This window comes from Neomonachus schauinslandi, chromosome 5 (genome assembly GCF_002201575.2).
Source record: "Neomonachus schauinslandi chromosome 5, ASM220157v2, whole genome shotgun sequence".
NCBI lineage: Eukaryota > Metazoa > Chordata > Mammalia > Carnivora > Phocidae > Neomonachus > Neomonachus schauinslandi.
In genome coordinates, this window is record NC_058407.1 from 90,209,109 (window position 1) to 90,227,151 (window position 18,043).

Consider the following 18,043-nt stretch of genomic DNA (forward strand, 5'->3'; position numbering starts at 1 on the left):
GAACAAGGTAGTGCCGCCCATCCATGTGGCTGTGCCCAACATGGCCGCCACCTTGAATACATTGGTCTGGGTCCTAGGAGTGTACTAAGCTGTGCTGGACTTAGCAAAGGCCTTTTTCAGAGAACCGTTGGCACCCTAGTCACAAGATCAATTTGCCTTCACCTGGGAGGGGCAACAATGGGCCTCTCAAGGGCTTCCCCAGCGTGACCTTCACAGCCCCACCTAATGTCATGGGATGGCAGCCCAAGCTCTGTCTCTGTTGTCCTTCCTCACATCAGTACAATGGGCCCATTACATTGATGATCTACTGCTAACATGTGAAGGTTTGCCTCTGTTGCGGGGCACCTTGCAGGCTTTGCTGGGACATTTGTGAGGGAGAGGATGGGCAGTGAACCCACAGAGAATTCAAGGCCCAGGTACCACCATAAGGTGTTGGGAGTCATGGGGTCAGGTAAGACACAAGTTGTCTCAGAAGCTGTGATGGATACGTTGCAAGCTTATTCAACCCCTAGGAATGTGAAGGAGGTCCAGGCCTTTGTAGGGATTTGGGGGTGTGGAGGACTTTTATTCCCCACCTGGCACAGTGCCTCCATCCCTTATCCTGCCAAGTAAAGAAAAGGCACATGAAAGACGGGGAATCAAAGCAGCAAGTGCCTTTGAGGAGGCAAAAGTTCTAGTGAAGCAGATGAAAGCTCTGGGCATCTCCCAAGCAGAGCTAGCATTTGAATTACATGTGTCTGTGACTCCAGAAGGGATGGGTCAGGCACTGTGACAGAGACAACAGAAGGAGAGAGTGCTCCTAGAGTTTTGGTCCTAGCACTGGAAGGGCAAAGAAACCCAATTTACCCCCAGAGAGCCCTAGCAACTGAGCCTGCAGTAGATACAGCTGATTGCGTGCACAGAAAGAAAGGCCACCATTGACCTGGGTGGGATGGCATATTGCCAAGGATGCTGGGTTGCCCTTGAAATACAGTGAGCTGATTAATGCGGTAACAGCATGTCTCATGTGTTCTGAACAATGCCCAAGGCAACTGCCAAAGGAGTCTAGGACCATCCACTGGAGTTCCCGACTGGTGAGAGTTTGGCAAATTGATTGTATTGGTACTTGCTGCTCTGATCAAGCGTGCCCAGATTATTATTATCCTATGCAAGAGGAAACATTTTTGGTGCTGGCTGTGCCAATGGGAGGAACCTTTCAAATTCCTCTACTAAAAATAGTCCTTTCCAGTTTTTCATCCAGACTGAAAAGAAATCCCTTTCTCTGTAGCATCATTACCCTCCATGCTCCTTTGAATGATCCCTCTTTCCACTCTCCTCCACAGTGTTACTCATGGTCTTCACTTGTTGGTGTCTAATGTCATCCATGCTACATTAATAATAGTTGTTCCAGAGAGTGTGGAAGACATTCAGTCTTTTATCTCTTATGCGAATTTTTTCTAATTTATGATTCTTTACTGCATAAATAGCACATCTTTATTTCAGAAAATCTTGAAATCACAGATAAGGCAAAAAGAAAATAAAAACACATGTTTCCATATATGTTTTTTTATATAGGAAAACCACTCATAATATTTTATGTGTACTTCCATACCTTTTTTCTATGCATCGACATCTAATTATTTTATGTAAATGGATAATATGAATAATACTCTGAATTTCCATGAATATAATTTACCTAGCTCTCACAGATTCAGAGATACTTCACTCTCATAGCCAATATTGCATTGATCATTTGGCAGGCATATTCTCCCATGCAAATTTCTTTCCCCTGAAGTCTTACCATGACTTCAGTTCACGACACTGGCTGAGCATGTGTTGTTTGTACCTATTTCAAAATGCAGTCTCGTTAGGTGTTTCTCAGCCTAAGACCTGCCCCTGTCTCCAGATCTCATCTTTCAAATAACCTCAACAATGAGAATGTGTGAATCTATGAAATCAAATAGATTAAGTTTTTGAATAATCAGAACAGGAAATTGAGCCCATATTGCTCAGCCCCTTGTGTGAACCAGAGGGAGCAGCCCACTCCAGCTAACTCCTTTTGTTCTGATTTCAGGATCCCAAGAGACAAGTACTTAGCATGCCCGTCTGAAGAAATGTACCAGTCATGACAGGGTGAGTATTTGAGTCTGTACAAATTTCATATTTCTGATTATTAGTGAATGTCTTGTAGCCTATAAATTTATCTCTAATTTTTAAATTGAACCAGTCCTCAAGGGATTGGTCATCCTCAAGGGGTTAGCCGGCGGTCAACTTCCAGCACCATTAAAGCTGAGAACCATGGTGACATCACCCAGGTAGTTTTATCAGTGGTGGTAGCTTCTCTGGGCTCCGAGAACCAGGTTCCTTCAAATAACATTGTGTCACTCTGCCTACAGCAATTCCTGGTATGTTCCACTCCCAATGCAAAAAAGTTTTGACTCATCCTCCTATTATCATGTAATACCTTGTTCTTTACATATCATTCAAATAGGCCAATGAATTTCAAATAACTTTTTAGGAGTACAATTTTTTAAAATCAAACAAAGCACGAGATTCCAGTCTTTGAGTTGAACTGCATGGACCGAGGGACTTTCAAATCTTCTCCCTTCCTGCCCCTCCTCTCTTTCTTCTGCTAACATCTATCGACTCACTTTAAGAACCAGCTCCAGGATGTACTTGAGCCCAAGCTGTATGCTTCCTTCTTTGAACTCCCAAAATACCCTAGGTTGATCAATCACTGCACTTAGCACACTATATTATAATTACATGCTTATGCTTTGACTGTCCTAAAACTGAGAGGTCATTGACAACAGATTTTGTTTTACTCTTCTTTGTAATCCCTAATTCCTGGCAAAGTTTCTGATACATGTTTCCTGATGAATGAATGATGAATGAATGAATGTCTAAAGCACTAGCCAACATATAGTTCCAAGACAGCTGTATTACTTTACATTTATTTCTGTGTTGAATATGTATGCTTTCATATTTGGTTGGGCAGATCTGCCCATCTGACAACATAATTACAATTGCAAAAATAATAATAGGTAAAATTTATTGGGCATGTACCGTGACAAGTAGCTTTACACCCATTAGGTCATTTCATCCCCAGAACAATGCTGCAAAGTAAATGTTGTCATTTAAAATTTTCAAATAAAGAAACTGATTCCAGACCCACACATATGCCGTATTGCTCATATTGCCCAGTTCATCACAGGCTGGCAGATCTCATGTGTCACCTATGGCCCCTGCCCCTTGGATTAAATCTAGCCACAAAGCCCACGTACACTGTGGTGGTCTACAGCTGTCTCCATATTTTCTTCAAGCTCTTCCACTTCGCAGTGACTATACACTTCTGCATCCATGAGGAGTGTCTCTAGTTAGCCTTACAAAATCAAATGACTTAAGAAATTAGGCTATGAAGAAGAGGTGAGACATATGGCCATTGCTAGAAGGGAAAATAAGATGAAGGATTTTGTTGGGTTTGTTTCTAATGATGGTTTCAGCAGGTTTACATGTTTTGCAAAAATGAAAGAATAAAGAGAGAGGCCAAAGAGAGAGAAGAGAGAAAGAGTTGATAGCATTAGTTGAATTAAGAGTGAAAATGGGAAGGATGACAGGAGGATCAGACACATTGGAGAGATCGACCTTAGATAATGAGAGGAAGTGCTCCTCCTTTACCGGAACAGGCTAGAACGGAGATGAGTGGAAATCCAGATACTTATGTAAAGTTGCTGAAGGGAAGATGAGTTCCCACTTTATGACTTTTACTTTCTCTCTGCAGTAGGAGAGGGGGTCATCTGCTCAGAACAAGGAAAATTATAGGAGAAATTTGGAGAGAGTGAATAGAGTTTGAAGTAGTCTTTGTGGAAGGGAGAAAGCAAAGTGATCAAAGAAACAATAGCATGCCTAGGCCGAGTTGAGGGGCCATTCCAGATTGAGATTTATGAATGCCTAATGGCACCAAACTTTTCTGCTGATTGGTTTTCTCCATCAGAGCTCAGCTGGTGGAGTGGAGGCACGGACAAAACAGACAGCTGGACTCGTGCAGGCATTTAGTCAACTGGGTTGAACTGGTAACTGTAATGCTGTTAAGAATGCCTAAGTAGGGAGCATCTGGGTGGCTCAATTGGCTAGGTGTCTGCCTTCAGCTCAGGTCATAATCCCAGGGTCCAGGGATAGAGCCCCACGTCTGGCTCCCTGCTCACCGAGGAGTCTGCATCTCCCTCTCCCTCACCCTGCCTCTTGCTCATGCTCTCTCTCGCTATCTCTGTCACTATCGCTGTCTCTCCAAAAAAAAAAAAAAAAAAATGCCTAAGTAGGTCCACTGTGATGCAAGGTGGACCCATTGAAACTTCAGTCACCCAATGATGCCAGTTCAGTCCTTTTCAAAGCAAACCATTACATAGCAAAGAGGTTAGTTTAGAAAACTGTGAAATAAAATAGAACCATAGTAAACCCTCACCAGATTTAACACCATAGACCTAAAGACTTAGCTACTTTGACACGTATAGTTTAACTCTAATGGAGACACACATGCACTTTCATTTATGTATTTATGTGAAATTTAAAACTATTTTCCTCACCACATCTCCAATGCCCGACACAGAACCTGACACATGTTAAATGTACAGTAAGTGTTGAGTGAATGATAGTTTCAATATGACTTGCTACTGAGATGGTAAAAAGTATTCCTGGAAACCATGGTCTTGGATAAGATGACCCAACATCATAAGGATATTAGTTCTCCCCAAACTAACATAAGATTAACACAATTTCAATAAAATAGCAACAAAAGTTTTATGGAGTTAGGCAAGTTTTTACTAAAGTTCATATAAAAAAATAAAAATTGCAAGGATAGGAAAATACAAAAAGAAACAAAAACAAAGGGGACTAGCTCAACCAAATATTAAAATATATTGTAAAGCCTCTCTAAATAAAACAGTGTGGTGATTGGAACATAAATAGATAGACTGATGGAATAGAATAAACCCAAGTAAACATGGAAATTAGTATATGACAAAGATGGCATCTCAAATAATTTGGGATGAAGATGGACTTTGGTTATAAATGATGCTGAGACAACTGATTGGCCATTTGGAAAAAATAAAATTATATCCATGACTAATGCTGAACATAAGAGTAAACTTCAAATGCATTAGGAAAATAAAAGTAAAAAAGGAAGCTATACAAGGATTAGAATAGAAAAAAAGTGAACTCTTCTTTAACATTAACATAGGGAAAAGCTTTGAAATTATAAAAATTATTAAATTATCAAAATCCAGAGGCAATACATTAAATACTTATAAATGTGACTATGCAGAGATACAAAATTTTGTATGGCAAAAAAAAAAAAAAACACTATTTGATTAGCACTTATTCTGTCGATAAGACTTTGTGGAAGCAGGCATTCTCTTATTTGGTGGTGGAAATACAAACTGGTACACCCTTTTGGAGGAGGATTCAGCAAACAAGTAAGCATAACAAAAATACACATGTAAATACTTTTGACCCAGCAATCCCACTGCTAGGAATTTACCTGGAAGATACACCTATAACAATATGAAAATATATATGCACATTGCAGGGTTGTTTGTAATTGCAAAATATTGGAAAAAACCTAGATGCCCATACATTGGAAACTGTTCAATAAACTGTGGTAATCCAGAAAATGCTATAAGAAATAATGGTCTCTATGAACTGCTGTGGATGTATCTTTAAGTGAAAAGAGCAATGTGTAAAAGAGTATTTAGTATGATACCTTTCAGCTAAAAAGGGAAAATAAAATATACATATATCATTTGTGAAAAAGAAACAGGATGGTAGAGCATCAAGTGGACCAATAGTAGGGGAATCCCAGAAGAAGAGAGAGAGAAAGGAGCAGAAAGCTATTTTAAAAACTAATGGTCGGGCACCTGGGTGGCTCAGTTGGATAAGCATCTGCCTTCAGCTCAGGTCGTGATCCCAGAGTCCTGGGATTGAGCCCCGAGTCAGGCTCCCTCCTTAGGAGGGAGCCTGCTTTTCCCTCTGCCCCCTCTCCTGACTTGTGCATGTGCTCTCTCTCTGTCAAATAAATAAAATCTTAAAAAAAAACAAAAAACAAAAAAATTATGGTCAAAAACTTTCAAATTTAGGGAAGGAAATGGACATCCAACTCCAAGAAGCCCAAAAGTCTTCAAAAAAAGGATGAATCTAAAAAAGTCCACACTGACACACATTATAATCCAACTGTCAAAAGCTAAAGACAAAGAGAAAATTTCTAAAGCAGACTTACAAGAAATGCTAAAGGGAGTTCTTCAACTTGAAACAAAAGGATTCTAAACAGCAACACAAAAGCATATGAACTGTAAAACTTGCTGGTAAAGGTAAATATAGAGAGAAATGCAGAATACTGTAATACTGTAATGGTGGTGTATAAATCACTTTTAGTTCAAGTGTAGAAGTTAAAATACAAAAGTATAAAAAACTATAACTATAAAAACTATAAAAAAACTATAAAAATACATGAAGTGGATACACAATAAAAAGAGGTAAAATTTGACATCAATAACATAAAGTGTTTGGGGAAGAGACATAAAAGTAAAGAGTCTTGTGATTGAAGTTAAGTTTTTATCAACTTAAAACAGAGTGTTAAAAGTATAAGAAGTTTTATGTAAGCCCCATGGTAATTACAAAGAAAATGCCTACAGAAATACACAAAACACACAAAAGAGAGGCACCTGGGTGGCTCAGTCGACTGAGCATCGGACTCTTGATTTCAGCTTGGGTCATGATCTCAGGGTCATGGGATCGAGCTCCTCGTCAGGCTCCATGTTGGATGTGTAGCCTGCTTAGGGTTCTCTCTCTCCCTCTGCCTCTACCCCTCCCCCTCCTCACTCACTCTCCCTCTCTGAAAAGAAAGAAAGAAAGAAAGAAGGAAAGAAGGAAGACACAAAAGAAAGTGAGGAAATGAGAGAGCAATCAAAGCATGCTACTGAAAATAATAATAATAATAATAAAATCAATGAAGCCCAAAGGAAGACAGCAAGAGAGAAAGGACAGGACAAAAGAGCTACAAGACAGATATTCAACAATTAATAAAATGGCAATAGGAAGAACTTCTCTCTTTACTTTAAAGTAAATACATTAAAATCCCCAATCAAAACCCATAGAGTGGTTGAAAGGACAAAAAAAATGTTTTTTTATTCAAGACCCGACTTTATGCTGCCTATAAGAAATTCACTTTAGCTTTAAGGACACACAGAGGCTGAAAGGAAGGGATGGAAAAGATACTGAACAAAATATGAGCAAACTAAATCAACAGCGTATTAAAAGGATCAGATCCTTGACCAAGTAGGAATTTTCCCTAGGATGCAAGTTCAGTTGAATATAAGCAAATCAATCAATGTGATACATCACATTAACAGGGTAAATGAAAAAAATACCTGATCATCCCAATAGATGCAGAAAAGGCACTTGACAAAATTCAACATACTCTCATGATTAAAAACTTGCAACAAAGCAGAAATAGAAGGAAATTACATAACAAAGGCTCTATATGAAAAGCTCACAGCTAACATCATATTCAACAATGAAAAACTGAAACTCTTCCTCTAAGGTCAGGAACAAGACAAGGATGCCCACTCTTGCCACTTTTTTTTTTTTTTTTAAGATTTTATTTATTTAAGAGAGAGAGAGAGCATGAGCAGGGGGAGGCGCAGAGGAAAAGGGTGAGGAAGAGAATCTCAAGCAGACTCTGTGCTGAGCGTGAAGCCGGACACCGGACTTAATCTCACAACCCAGAGATCATGACCTAAGCAGAAACCAAGAGTCGGTTGCTGAGCTGACTGAGCCACCCAGGCGCCCCTAAGCTGCATTTTAGTTGTATAAATTGTATTTTCCATGGTGATATTGTAGAGGAGGGAAACCTTTTCCTTGACCGTCTGAGGGTCCCTGCCCGAGTCTGAAAATTAAACTGAGAAAGACAGATTAATAGAGAAAAGCACACAAATTTTGTTGAATATGTACATGGAAGCCTTCACAAGAGAATGAAGACCCGAAGAAGTGACCAGAACAGGAAGCTTTTATACCTATTGGACAAAGAAACAATGAATTTGTGAACAGTTGACAAGACAAAGGGGTTTAGAACTAGGATGAGGGGGTCCTTATCTTTCTTACCTAAGAGTTAGTTTAACAAGGTTTGTTTGCAAATTCTTCTGGTGCTCTCTCTGGGCCGATAAAAGTCTGTCGCCAGTAAAAGGATTTATTTCCTGCCTTCACGCAGAAAAGGAGGCCCTTTTTCTGTGTTTACGACTTCTTAATTGCCTTCAGCTCAAAATAATTTTTATTTCAAAGAGGCCTGTTTTGGGGTAACATTCTGGTTTCCTTCAGTATATTTCAGTTTGTATATTGGAATACAATAAAGTAAAAAAAAAATTAAAACTAAAAAGATATTTTTCTACTGCGATTAGCTCTCATCTAAAGGTTAGTTTGAATTCTAGAAGGAATACAATTGGCAACATTTGTATACACAGAATTTTACAGGAATTGGGAATAGAAAACCCCCTTTTATAAAAAGAAAAAAAAAGGTAACACTTACAAGTGCTTCAGCTGTACCAATTTATTTCATAATTGCATGACATTAGGAATGATGATAGGTTCTTTGGATGGCTAGGGGGAACTTGAATCTTCTGGGAAGTTTTTAAAATCCCAGTCCAGATAAGATCAGATTGATAGGGGGGCGTGAAGCAAACATGAGCGTTTTGAAAATGCTTCCTAGATGATTTTACACCCAACTGTTGCTTTTGGCACTGAAGAGGCTTTGAAAAAAAGTGTAACAGTGGGTCCAAAAATAACATGAATTGAACTGTTTAATCAATACGTTCATTTAAAGTGAGAAAGCTTGATCTAAAATATATTTTATGGGGCGCCTGGGTGGCTCAGTTGGTTAAGCAACTGCCTTCGACTCAGGTCATGATCCTGGAGTCCCGGGATCGAGTCCCGCATCGGGCTCCCTGCTCGGCAGGGAGTCTGCTTCTCCCTCTGACCCTCCCCCCTCTCATGTACTCTCTCTCATTCTCACTCTCTCAAATAAATAAATAAATCTTTAAAAAATATATATATATATATATTTTATGTTTCAAAGTATATAATAGCCAATTTAAAACTCCGGATTCTAGTTACAGTCTATTTAGAGGATTTGTTCAGTGAGGACACCTTCAAATATTTTAACTTTTTTATATAAAATGAGATTTCCTATGGATATTTTAAAATAAAAATATAATTTTTAGCTGAGAAAACTTCTGGTCATAAAAATTTTCAAAAATACCGACATGGGGGGAAAAATCACCCCAAATCCTACAATACAGAAACATCCATTATAATACACTCACATAATTCTTTCCTTTGCTTAGCTGGCTTCCCCTTCCCCACCCCCATTTAAAAATTGTATCCATTTGGACATATAACAACTTACATACAAATATGCATGCAGTGAAACAAACTCAGTTTCTGAAACCACTGGCAATTGAGGCCCATCCTTCTCCCAGCCACACTTCCAATTCATTAAACTTGCAAAAACAGGTCCCTTGTATTAAACTGTTTCATTTTTGGACTCTGCTCATAGCATGATGGTGGGGTTTTACCATACGATGCATTTTATCTTCACAGTGTCAATGCAATTTGGCCCTCCCTGCAGTTTGTACTTAGTGGAGGCCATGCTGACAAGGAAATCATTCTCTTCCCCCCACCCCCTTCTCCATGGCTCCTGCTGTCATCTGGGCATCAAAACAATGATCTAATGGCCCCAAGTCTCACAAACTCCTTGAAATTCGCTTTTTCTGCCTCTGTCTAAAGCCCCTTCTCTTCCAAGAGCTCAAATCAAGTTAACAAGGCAGGCAAGTTATGGTGGAGATGCCATGCTTTTCTCCCTCTCCCTTTTCCTTCTCCCCCACACTCTGCTTTCCCCCAAGTGCCCCCACACAAACCTACTTCTCCAGCTTTCTTCCTCAATACAAACCAACTTACGTAGATGGCAACCTACAGGCTCATGCATGCATCAGACACATCCAACATGAATTCTGGTTTAGCTCAGCCAAAGATCCCACACTACCTAAGCATAGTTAGGAAGATCATTCTCTAGAAGATAAACAGTAAGAGGATGGGCTCCGGGACTGTTAATAGATTGCCGCTGAGTCACTTGTTTTTCACAGCCGATTTTTAAAATCATGACTCATCATTCAAGAGGAGTTATCAGGATGTAGAAAATCATTGCTCAATGTATTTGGCAATGAAGATGGCCATTATGGTTTTTATGCAACTTTGCTTCTGTTATGTAATTTTTGTTCACATAGTGTTCCAACCAAGTTGCTGGGTAGCAAGCACTGAGCAGAAAAGCACCTACAAGGGCTTTAAATGGTTATCAACCACAGCAAGGAATCAATCTACCCTGTGCTATGAAGCATGCAGGTTGAGAAATGCACCTGTGTCATGGTGCAAGAAGAGGAAGCAGAAAGAAAATGTGAAATGTTGGGGTTTGGGAGCAAACAGTCAAGAAAGAATTCTTGAGACATCTTCAGTGCAAAAAGGGTGGTTTTGTTAAAACACGGGACAAGACTCGTGGGCAGAAAGAACTACCCTGGGGTTGTGAGGAGTGACTGATTATAGACTTTCAAGTTGGGAGGGGGTTAGGGATAGTGTTAGTCTCTCAGGAATTTGGAAGCAAGGTTTCCAGGACCTTGGGGCTAGCAGCTGTTAGGATAAGGTTGCTAACTACTGTCTAGTAAACCATGAGTCATGAGACCCTTTAGATGAGTATCAGTGGGCCATATGCTTGGAGGATGAATGCTAACATATATCTTGGTGAGGGGAAGGTAGAGATAAAGGAAGTTTCCAAAGGGATTTTTTTTCCTGGACAGCTTATAATTTTTATTTTAGGCAATATGTTTAATAGAGATACTGAGGATGATAGCAAAAGATGGGGCAGGGAGAATAAGCGAGAGGTGGTGTCTGAAGGATTCACCTTTGCAGAGTTGGAAGCGGTCCTTCCCAGTAGAAAGCTTGGAGCTGGGAGGCCTAGGTCTGATTCTGGCTTTATCCCTCCTCCAGGCACTTGGGAAACAAAAATGAACAAAATCAACATTGCTGCTATAAACATTGGGGTGCACATATTCCTTCGGATCACTACATTTGTATCTTTGGGGTAAATACCCAGTAGTGCAATCGCTGGGTCGTACGGTAGCTCTGTTTTCAACTTTTTGAGGAACCTTCCATAATGTTTTCCAGAGTGGCTGCACCAGCTTGCATTCCCACCAACAGTGTAGGAAGGTTCCCCTTTCTCCGCACCCTTGCCAACGTTTGTCGTTTCCTGACTTGTTAACTTTAGTCATTCTGACTGATGTAAGGTGGTATCTCATTGAGGTTTTGATTTGGACTTCCCTGATGCCAAGCAATGTTGAGCACTTTTTCATGTGTCTGTTGGCCATTTGGATGTCTTCTTTGGAAAAATGTCTGTTCATGCCTTCTGCCCATTTCTTGATTGGACTATTTTTCCTTTCGGTGTTGAGTTTGATAAGTTCTTTATAGATTTTGGATACTAGCCCTCCAAAGGGATTTTTATATGTTAGAGAAGATGTACAGGATCCTGGAGGTCGGACCAATGTCAAACTAAGTTTGCCTTTGCCCTTAGTGAAGTATTAACAATCGAGGCAGTTGAGTTCCTGGAGGAAGGTTACCCTACCTGTCTTAAGTACTTGTCAATGGGCTGCAAAGGAAATGTAATATTTTTTCTATATTTCTTTTGCCTTTGTTCTCCACTTGAGAAAATCTAGTCCTGCCAGTGGAAGCACTGAGGCCAAGCTGCCCCTAAGTTGCAGAATCCAACTGAGAACACAGGCAGTTTGATTACTGAATTTGGGATCTTAAATTACCAAACTGGGTGAAAGATGTCCCTCTTGATGGTTCTATTATGTCTTCCCCATTCTTCAGGCCGAAGGCAGACGCCTAACCGACTGAGCCACCCAGGTGTCCCCCCTTTCTGCCTTTAAAAGCCTTTCTTTTTCTACAGCTCAGTGGAGCTCTTTTCTATCTGCTAGATGGGATGCTGCTCAATTCATGAATTGTTGAATAAAGCCAGTTTGATCTTTAAATTTACTCAGTTGAATTTTTATTATTTAACAGAAGCCAATGAACAGCAAACAGGATGTGTTTCCCAACAGAGAGCGTATTCAAATTTCTCTTGGCACCACTCTCAGCCTACAGTTGTCTGGAAAATTAATATGTACAATTTATAACTCAATTTCCTGTATCCAGGAGATGCTCATCTAGTATTTACTCAACTAGACTGAAATAGGATCTCTCCCTAGTAACATTTTCTGGAGTTTTGACCTGGCTTAATAATGTTAATTCCTAGCCATTTTAACTGCCTAAAATTTTCTTCTTATTGTCTTTGTTTAAAAATGTCAGTAGCAGCCAGATATATCAAACATTTATCAAGCATTTTTCATTTATTCATTGTTACATACCCATCAGGCTTAAGTTCTTTCTTATAACCTGAAAGAAAAGCAGGGACATTTATCGCAGGACTATTTCCCATCTACAGTCAAGGTTAGGCGCCACTAAGAAATGGTTCTGTTTGCAATTGTTTTTATTTGGCATTTGTACTTCTGTCTGTAGAATGAAGATGATGCTAAAATATTAACAGTAGAGAAAAAAATAAGTAGAGGAAGCTGGTGGTAACCACTCCAGGATGTAGCCACTTAATTTAGGAAAGAGACAGGAAAAAGAGGTTTAGAAACATTTTGAGAAAAGAGCTGTCAGGCACCAAATTACATCCTTAAACAATGCAGAAAATGCTCAGCGCCCTGAAAGTATTTAGGAGTGACTTTTTCGGCCTCTTTGGAAGGAAAAGTGGGGATAAAATGCCTATCAGCAGGGTAAAAAGTTCATGTTTGTCATCTGTAGAAAAAATAATAATAATAAGCCACTGAATCAGTATTCAACTTGTACAGAAACTTCTCTCTTATCTCTCATCTCTTGATGTCCATCGCACCCGCATGCCATGACCCTAAAGCTAAGAGATGTCAGTGACCTTACTTACTAAAATCACTGACCGGGACAGCCCCTCTTTTGTGTACCCAATTTACAAGACACTTGCAGTGTGGAAATTATAATGAGTGGCAGCTTATATAAAGGGCAGGCAAGTGAGTAGAAGAAAGGATGGGCAAACAGTACAGAACTGTGTTCTAAGCAATCAAAATGAGCTCTACAGGCATCAAGCCCAAGCCCAGGATTTCTGGGGAATACCTACCCTTTCTTTGGTTCTGTAGCAATTTAAATTCTCTATTCTGACACCTATAGACCAATTGGTAAGTTTAACTACCAACACAACCTACACACAATGATGGAGGGAAAGAATACCAAAGAAAAGAAAAATTAGTTACAGACATAAATATACGGAATAGTTGGATAATAAGCTAAAACATTACCCTACACATTTTTCTTCTGAGAAAATATTTAATCTAGTAAATCTTCCATCACTCTATTTATTCCAAGAATCTAAGGCTTAATGCTCAAGGGAAGAAAAATGAAAATATTGAAAGATCAAAGAGTAAAACATGTGGCTTTTGAGGTCTCGAGTAGACATAGACCATAGTCTTCAAAGCCAAAAAATTGTAAGATCTCTGCGTCTGGGAGAGGAAAATATTTTAAAATATTCAAAAACTTGGTTTGGAAAATTGAAAGACACACTGCAATAAAAGGGCAACCGGCTTATTCAAGAATAACACATTGGAATAAGAATTGTAATAATGTTGAATTAGTTCCTACCCAAAGAAGTAAAAAGTCTGAAGAACTTGCATAGTGGCTTGTTGCAAGGGCCAACAGCACCCTTCCCCCCAGGGGGTGAGTCACCTATTTGATGGGTGGGGTGGTATGTGGAAATATTTGGTAATAGAAACTCAAGACAGGTTTAGAATTACCAGAGCAGAGGAGATGATGTTTAAGGTTTCCAGAATGTAGCTCCGGATCTTGCAAACCTTGTAAGGGAGTTATATGTCCCCATTCGGACCTGAGTTGTAGAGTAGCAGCGGCTGGGGGAAGGGTCTGGGGAGGTGAACCCGTGGATTGGCTCACTGATTGACACACTAGACTAGAGTATCTGTGAGTCTCTACTGCCACACTGCAAGGATCAGAGAGACCTGAGAATGAACCAAAGGACCCAATGGAATCCAAGTTGGGATGGAGAGGTTGCCAATGGTATCAGAAACAGTTAGCTGCCTACTAAAAATCTTGTTTCCCTATGGAGAGGTGATGTTCCAGCCGCTGGCCGCATTTCCCAGCGTCTCTGGCATATATATATATATGGCAATATGTCTAGATATTGCCAATGGAATATGAGCAAAAATGATTAAAAAGAAGGAGTGCACTCCCCATACACTTTTCCCTTCTTCTGGCTGAAAGAAAAGACTCCAAGGTCCTAGGGTCCTGGTTTCTGCATCCAGTTTGCCAACCATAATGAATTCACAAGGCATACCTAGAATATATTAAATATTCACAGGAAATAGTAATATCAGTAGAACACACCATAATGAACTTTGAAGGGTGTATTTGGGATATCATAGATTTTTGAAGAAAACATAGTGCCATCCCAGGACACTGAACAAACTGCTATTATTAAATTGTTTGGCCCTAACTACTAAATAAAAGGAATCATCAGATATTTCTTTTGGTCTGCAGCCCCAAGAATATATTACTGAGACTCTAAAGACACTGTTTACCAAGAAAATTTGGGAACCTCTGCCTTAGGGAATGGTGGAACCACAAGATGTAAGGAGGTGGGGTTTCTAAATTTCTAAATGAAGGAAAGCCACATACATATTATGAACTCGCACATCGAACAGAGATATGAGCCGGACATAAACTTCTGTTGTATTAGCCCACAGAATTTTTGGAGTTTGTCATAGTAGCTAGTATGACCCTAACTAAAAAAAAAAAAAGAAAGAAAAAAAAAGAATCTAGACCCAAGGCCAAGAACCACAGATAAAAGACCAGAAGAGATAAACCACATGTCAGTGGAGACCACCAAGCCAAGAGGATGACTCACAGAGTAGATGCCTCTTATCCAGTACCAGGTCAATATATAAGCCCCCTGAAACCACGATCAATGTCAAGGAAATGGGAGAAGGATATGGAGGAGGCAAAGGATACTAAGGACTTAGCCCAAATGAGACTGAGTAATCTAAAATTTGACATCCTAAAGTCTCTACCATCGGTGGATAAGTGTTTGAATGCTAAGTATACTTTTTGAAAAAGAAATAAATTGACATCATGTACATTTTGTTCTGGAACTGTAACATTTTGAATCCATCATAGATATGTTACAGCAAGAAAAGAAATACAGAGGTCACTGTCTCTGTTTCTATAACTGGTCACCCAGCTATAGCCTGGGGCCAACATCTCAGCTGGCTGGGGTTGTGTATCTATTGGGCTGAAGAGCTTTAGTCCCTGGTGGTGCTGCCTAGGTGAGGGGACAGCACATTCATTAATCATTTTGGTAGGCCATGGTGAGACCAGAAACTTCCCTGAGCTCCTTCTACCACCCCCTCCTACTACTCTGTAGCTGTATTTCCATTCCGTTGTCAAGCTCAATCACTCTAACCAGCACTATAATCCTATTCATGCCCATTTTTTTTCCCCAAAGAAGTCCAGTGAAGACCAGGCAGCAATTTCAAATTCCAATTCAATGAAACTACTATTGTGTCTCTTGGTGGAAACATGCTTCTTCCCTTGCTCACTGAAACTTCTAAACCAGGAGAGTCCAGATCCATGAAAAAGTAGTATCAGGAATAAGGTAATGAATGGATGGGAAGTAGCCCCAAACCACACATGTCTACTAGAAAAGTGATAAAACCATTTCATAGTCCACATCTTCTGTGGTCCTCCTCCCCTCAGCTTTGGTGTGAGTTTTGCTGCTCATTTCCCTCCCAGATATGTAAACCGTGCCAATTTAAAGAAGGCAAGATTTATCATCATCCAATCCAGTGATTCTCAACTGAGGACAATTTTGCCCCTTAGGGGAACATTGGGTAGAGTCTGAAGTCATTTAAAATAGTCACAACTTGGAGGGAGGGGTGATAACTGGCATTTAGTGGATACCGGCCAGTGGATGCACAGGACAACCCCCCACAACAAAGAATTGTATGGGCCAAAATGTCACAATGCTGAGAGTGAGAAACCCTGATCAAATGAATTTGTCTATTTGCATAATTTGCTTCCCCCACTAGAATGCAAGCTTTGTGAGAGCAGGGGCTTGTCCATCTTGTTTATTACTCTATGTCTGGAACATGGAAGTCAACAAATATTTGATGACTACATAAGAGATGAATGAGTGCCTCATAGCTCACATCAGGTATTTTTATATATGTGCTCACATCCAAACACTTGGCTCCTTGGATTGGGAGGGTTAGTAATGGTACAAGTTTGCATGACTTAAATATCTGGGGTGGCACAACTTCTTTGAATGTCCTAATGTAGCTCTCTTCCCAACATGATTTTCCTTCACTTTAATTTTCTAACTTGAAGAAAAATGTGCAGTTTTTACAATGTCCTCAATTCCTTCATTCATTAAGTGATATTATCATCCAGACACTGTAATAGGTGCTGTCACCACACAAAATGATGACTTAGGACTTGTGTTCAACAATTTGCCCAGAGATTCGATGTTCTAGATTCTAGATCTAGATTCTAGATCTTTTCCAACAATTATAAATCTCTTTCCCCCCTCTAGGAAAAGTGCTTCTCGTCCTCCCTTTCCATCTCCCCTTGACACTTCAGTTAAGCTTGGAAGAAAGACCAGGAGAGAAGGGTGGGGTGCCTAGCCCGCCAGCTCTGTAGTAGTGGCTGGTCCTGTCCTGGGTTCCCACACTGTACCTTCACCATAGCTCTATGACAGCACTAATGGGGCACCTGTTTATTTATATGGCTCTGTCCCTTCCCACCTGCGGGAGGTCATGCTCTTGATGGTCTTCATATCCCTGGCACCTGGCACACGAGATGGGCTCAATAAATGCTTATTGAAAAAATAAAATGCCTTTGGCCTACTTCACAATGTCACCTAGGGCACCCTCTGCCAACTTCACAATGTCACCCAAGGCATAGTTTTGCCTACTTCACAATGTCAACCCGCCCAGCACAGAAATGGGGACTTCCCAGGGGCTCAGAAATAGATCTAGTTTCAGCCCCGTCTGAATCACAGTCTAGTGGTGGCTCCAGCCAATGAAGAGAAAAGCAAAGGCTCGGAAGTCTTGGACTACAGCAAATGGATTTAGGTTACACAGCCTGAGATGGAGGAAGAGTAATCACTGAGGGATAAGGGACCCGTGAAGCCCACTGCACAATGGCCAAGAACCAGAGCTGCGCGTAGGCAGGGGCATGCATGTCACCGCTGCTCAGGGTGCCTCATCCCCGCTGCTACAGACAAGTGGCCCAGTGGCCGACACTGGCGACAGAGGCTAGCGGTGTTGACGCGAACCGGTTTGCTCAAACCTGGGGCCGCAAAACTGCCCGACGAGCGCGGAGAAAGTGGCACGCGTCCTCGCCGGATCGCAGAGGCGCAGCTGGGGAACTTTCTCAGCCCAGCCCCCAGGGTGCTAGAGGGTCAGAAAGGACCCGCCTTGTCCAGCGGGGCGAAGGTTGTTCCCAAGGCCACGTGAGGCTTCGTCGCCCCTAAAAGCCCCAAACCCGCAGGGCTAATGGCAGAGTAAGGACGCCCGGACCTCGGAGACGCGGCGCCCCGCTGCCGGCTCGAGAGCCGCTCCAGCAACAGCTGCCTTGTCCAACCCAGGGGAGGTCGCGGCCGCCGAGCCATGCCCCCCCGCAGCCGGGACGGGCGCCCCGCGCGGCCCGCGCCCCCCACCCCGCCGCCGCCGCTGCTGCCGCTGCTGCTCCTGGTGGCCGCCGCGGTGCCGCCGAGCCTGGCAGGTGAGCCGTGCGCGCCCGCACGACCCGGGGAGGGCGAGTCCGGAGAGAGACGGGGCCCTCGGCGACCGCCTGGCCCGCGCTGGGCCCGCCGCCGCCGCTCCGTGCGCTCCCG

At 41.4% G+C, this 18,043-nt stretch overlaps 1 protein-coding gene across 3 annotated transcripts in view; it reads left to right on the forward strand.

The window, feature by feature from the left end:
* The first annotated feature begins 2,067 nt into the window (after positions 1-2,067).
* PLBD1 (phospholipase B domain containing 1) overlaps positions 2,068-18,043 on the forward strand; it is a 69,946-nt gene continuing 53,970 nt past the window's right edge. For 2 of the 3 annotated variants that reach the window (XM_021690602.1, XM_021690603.2), the window contains exon 1: positions 17,219-17,931. In XM_021690602.1, coding sequence (XP_021546277.1) covers positions 17,817-17,931 — 115 coding nt within the window. In that variant the 5' untranslated portion in view covers positions 17,219-17,816. Of the gene's footprint in view, positions 2,113-17,218; positions 17,932-18,043 lie in introns of those variants that run through there. The other variant, XM_021690604.2, reaches the window with a different exon arrangement.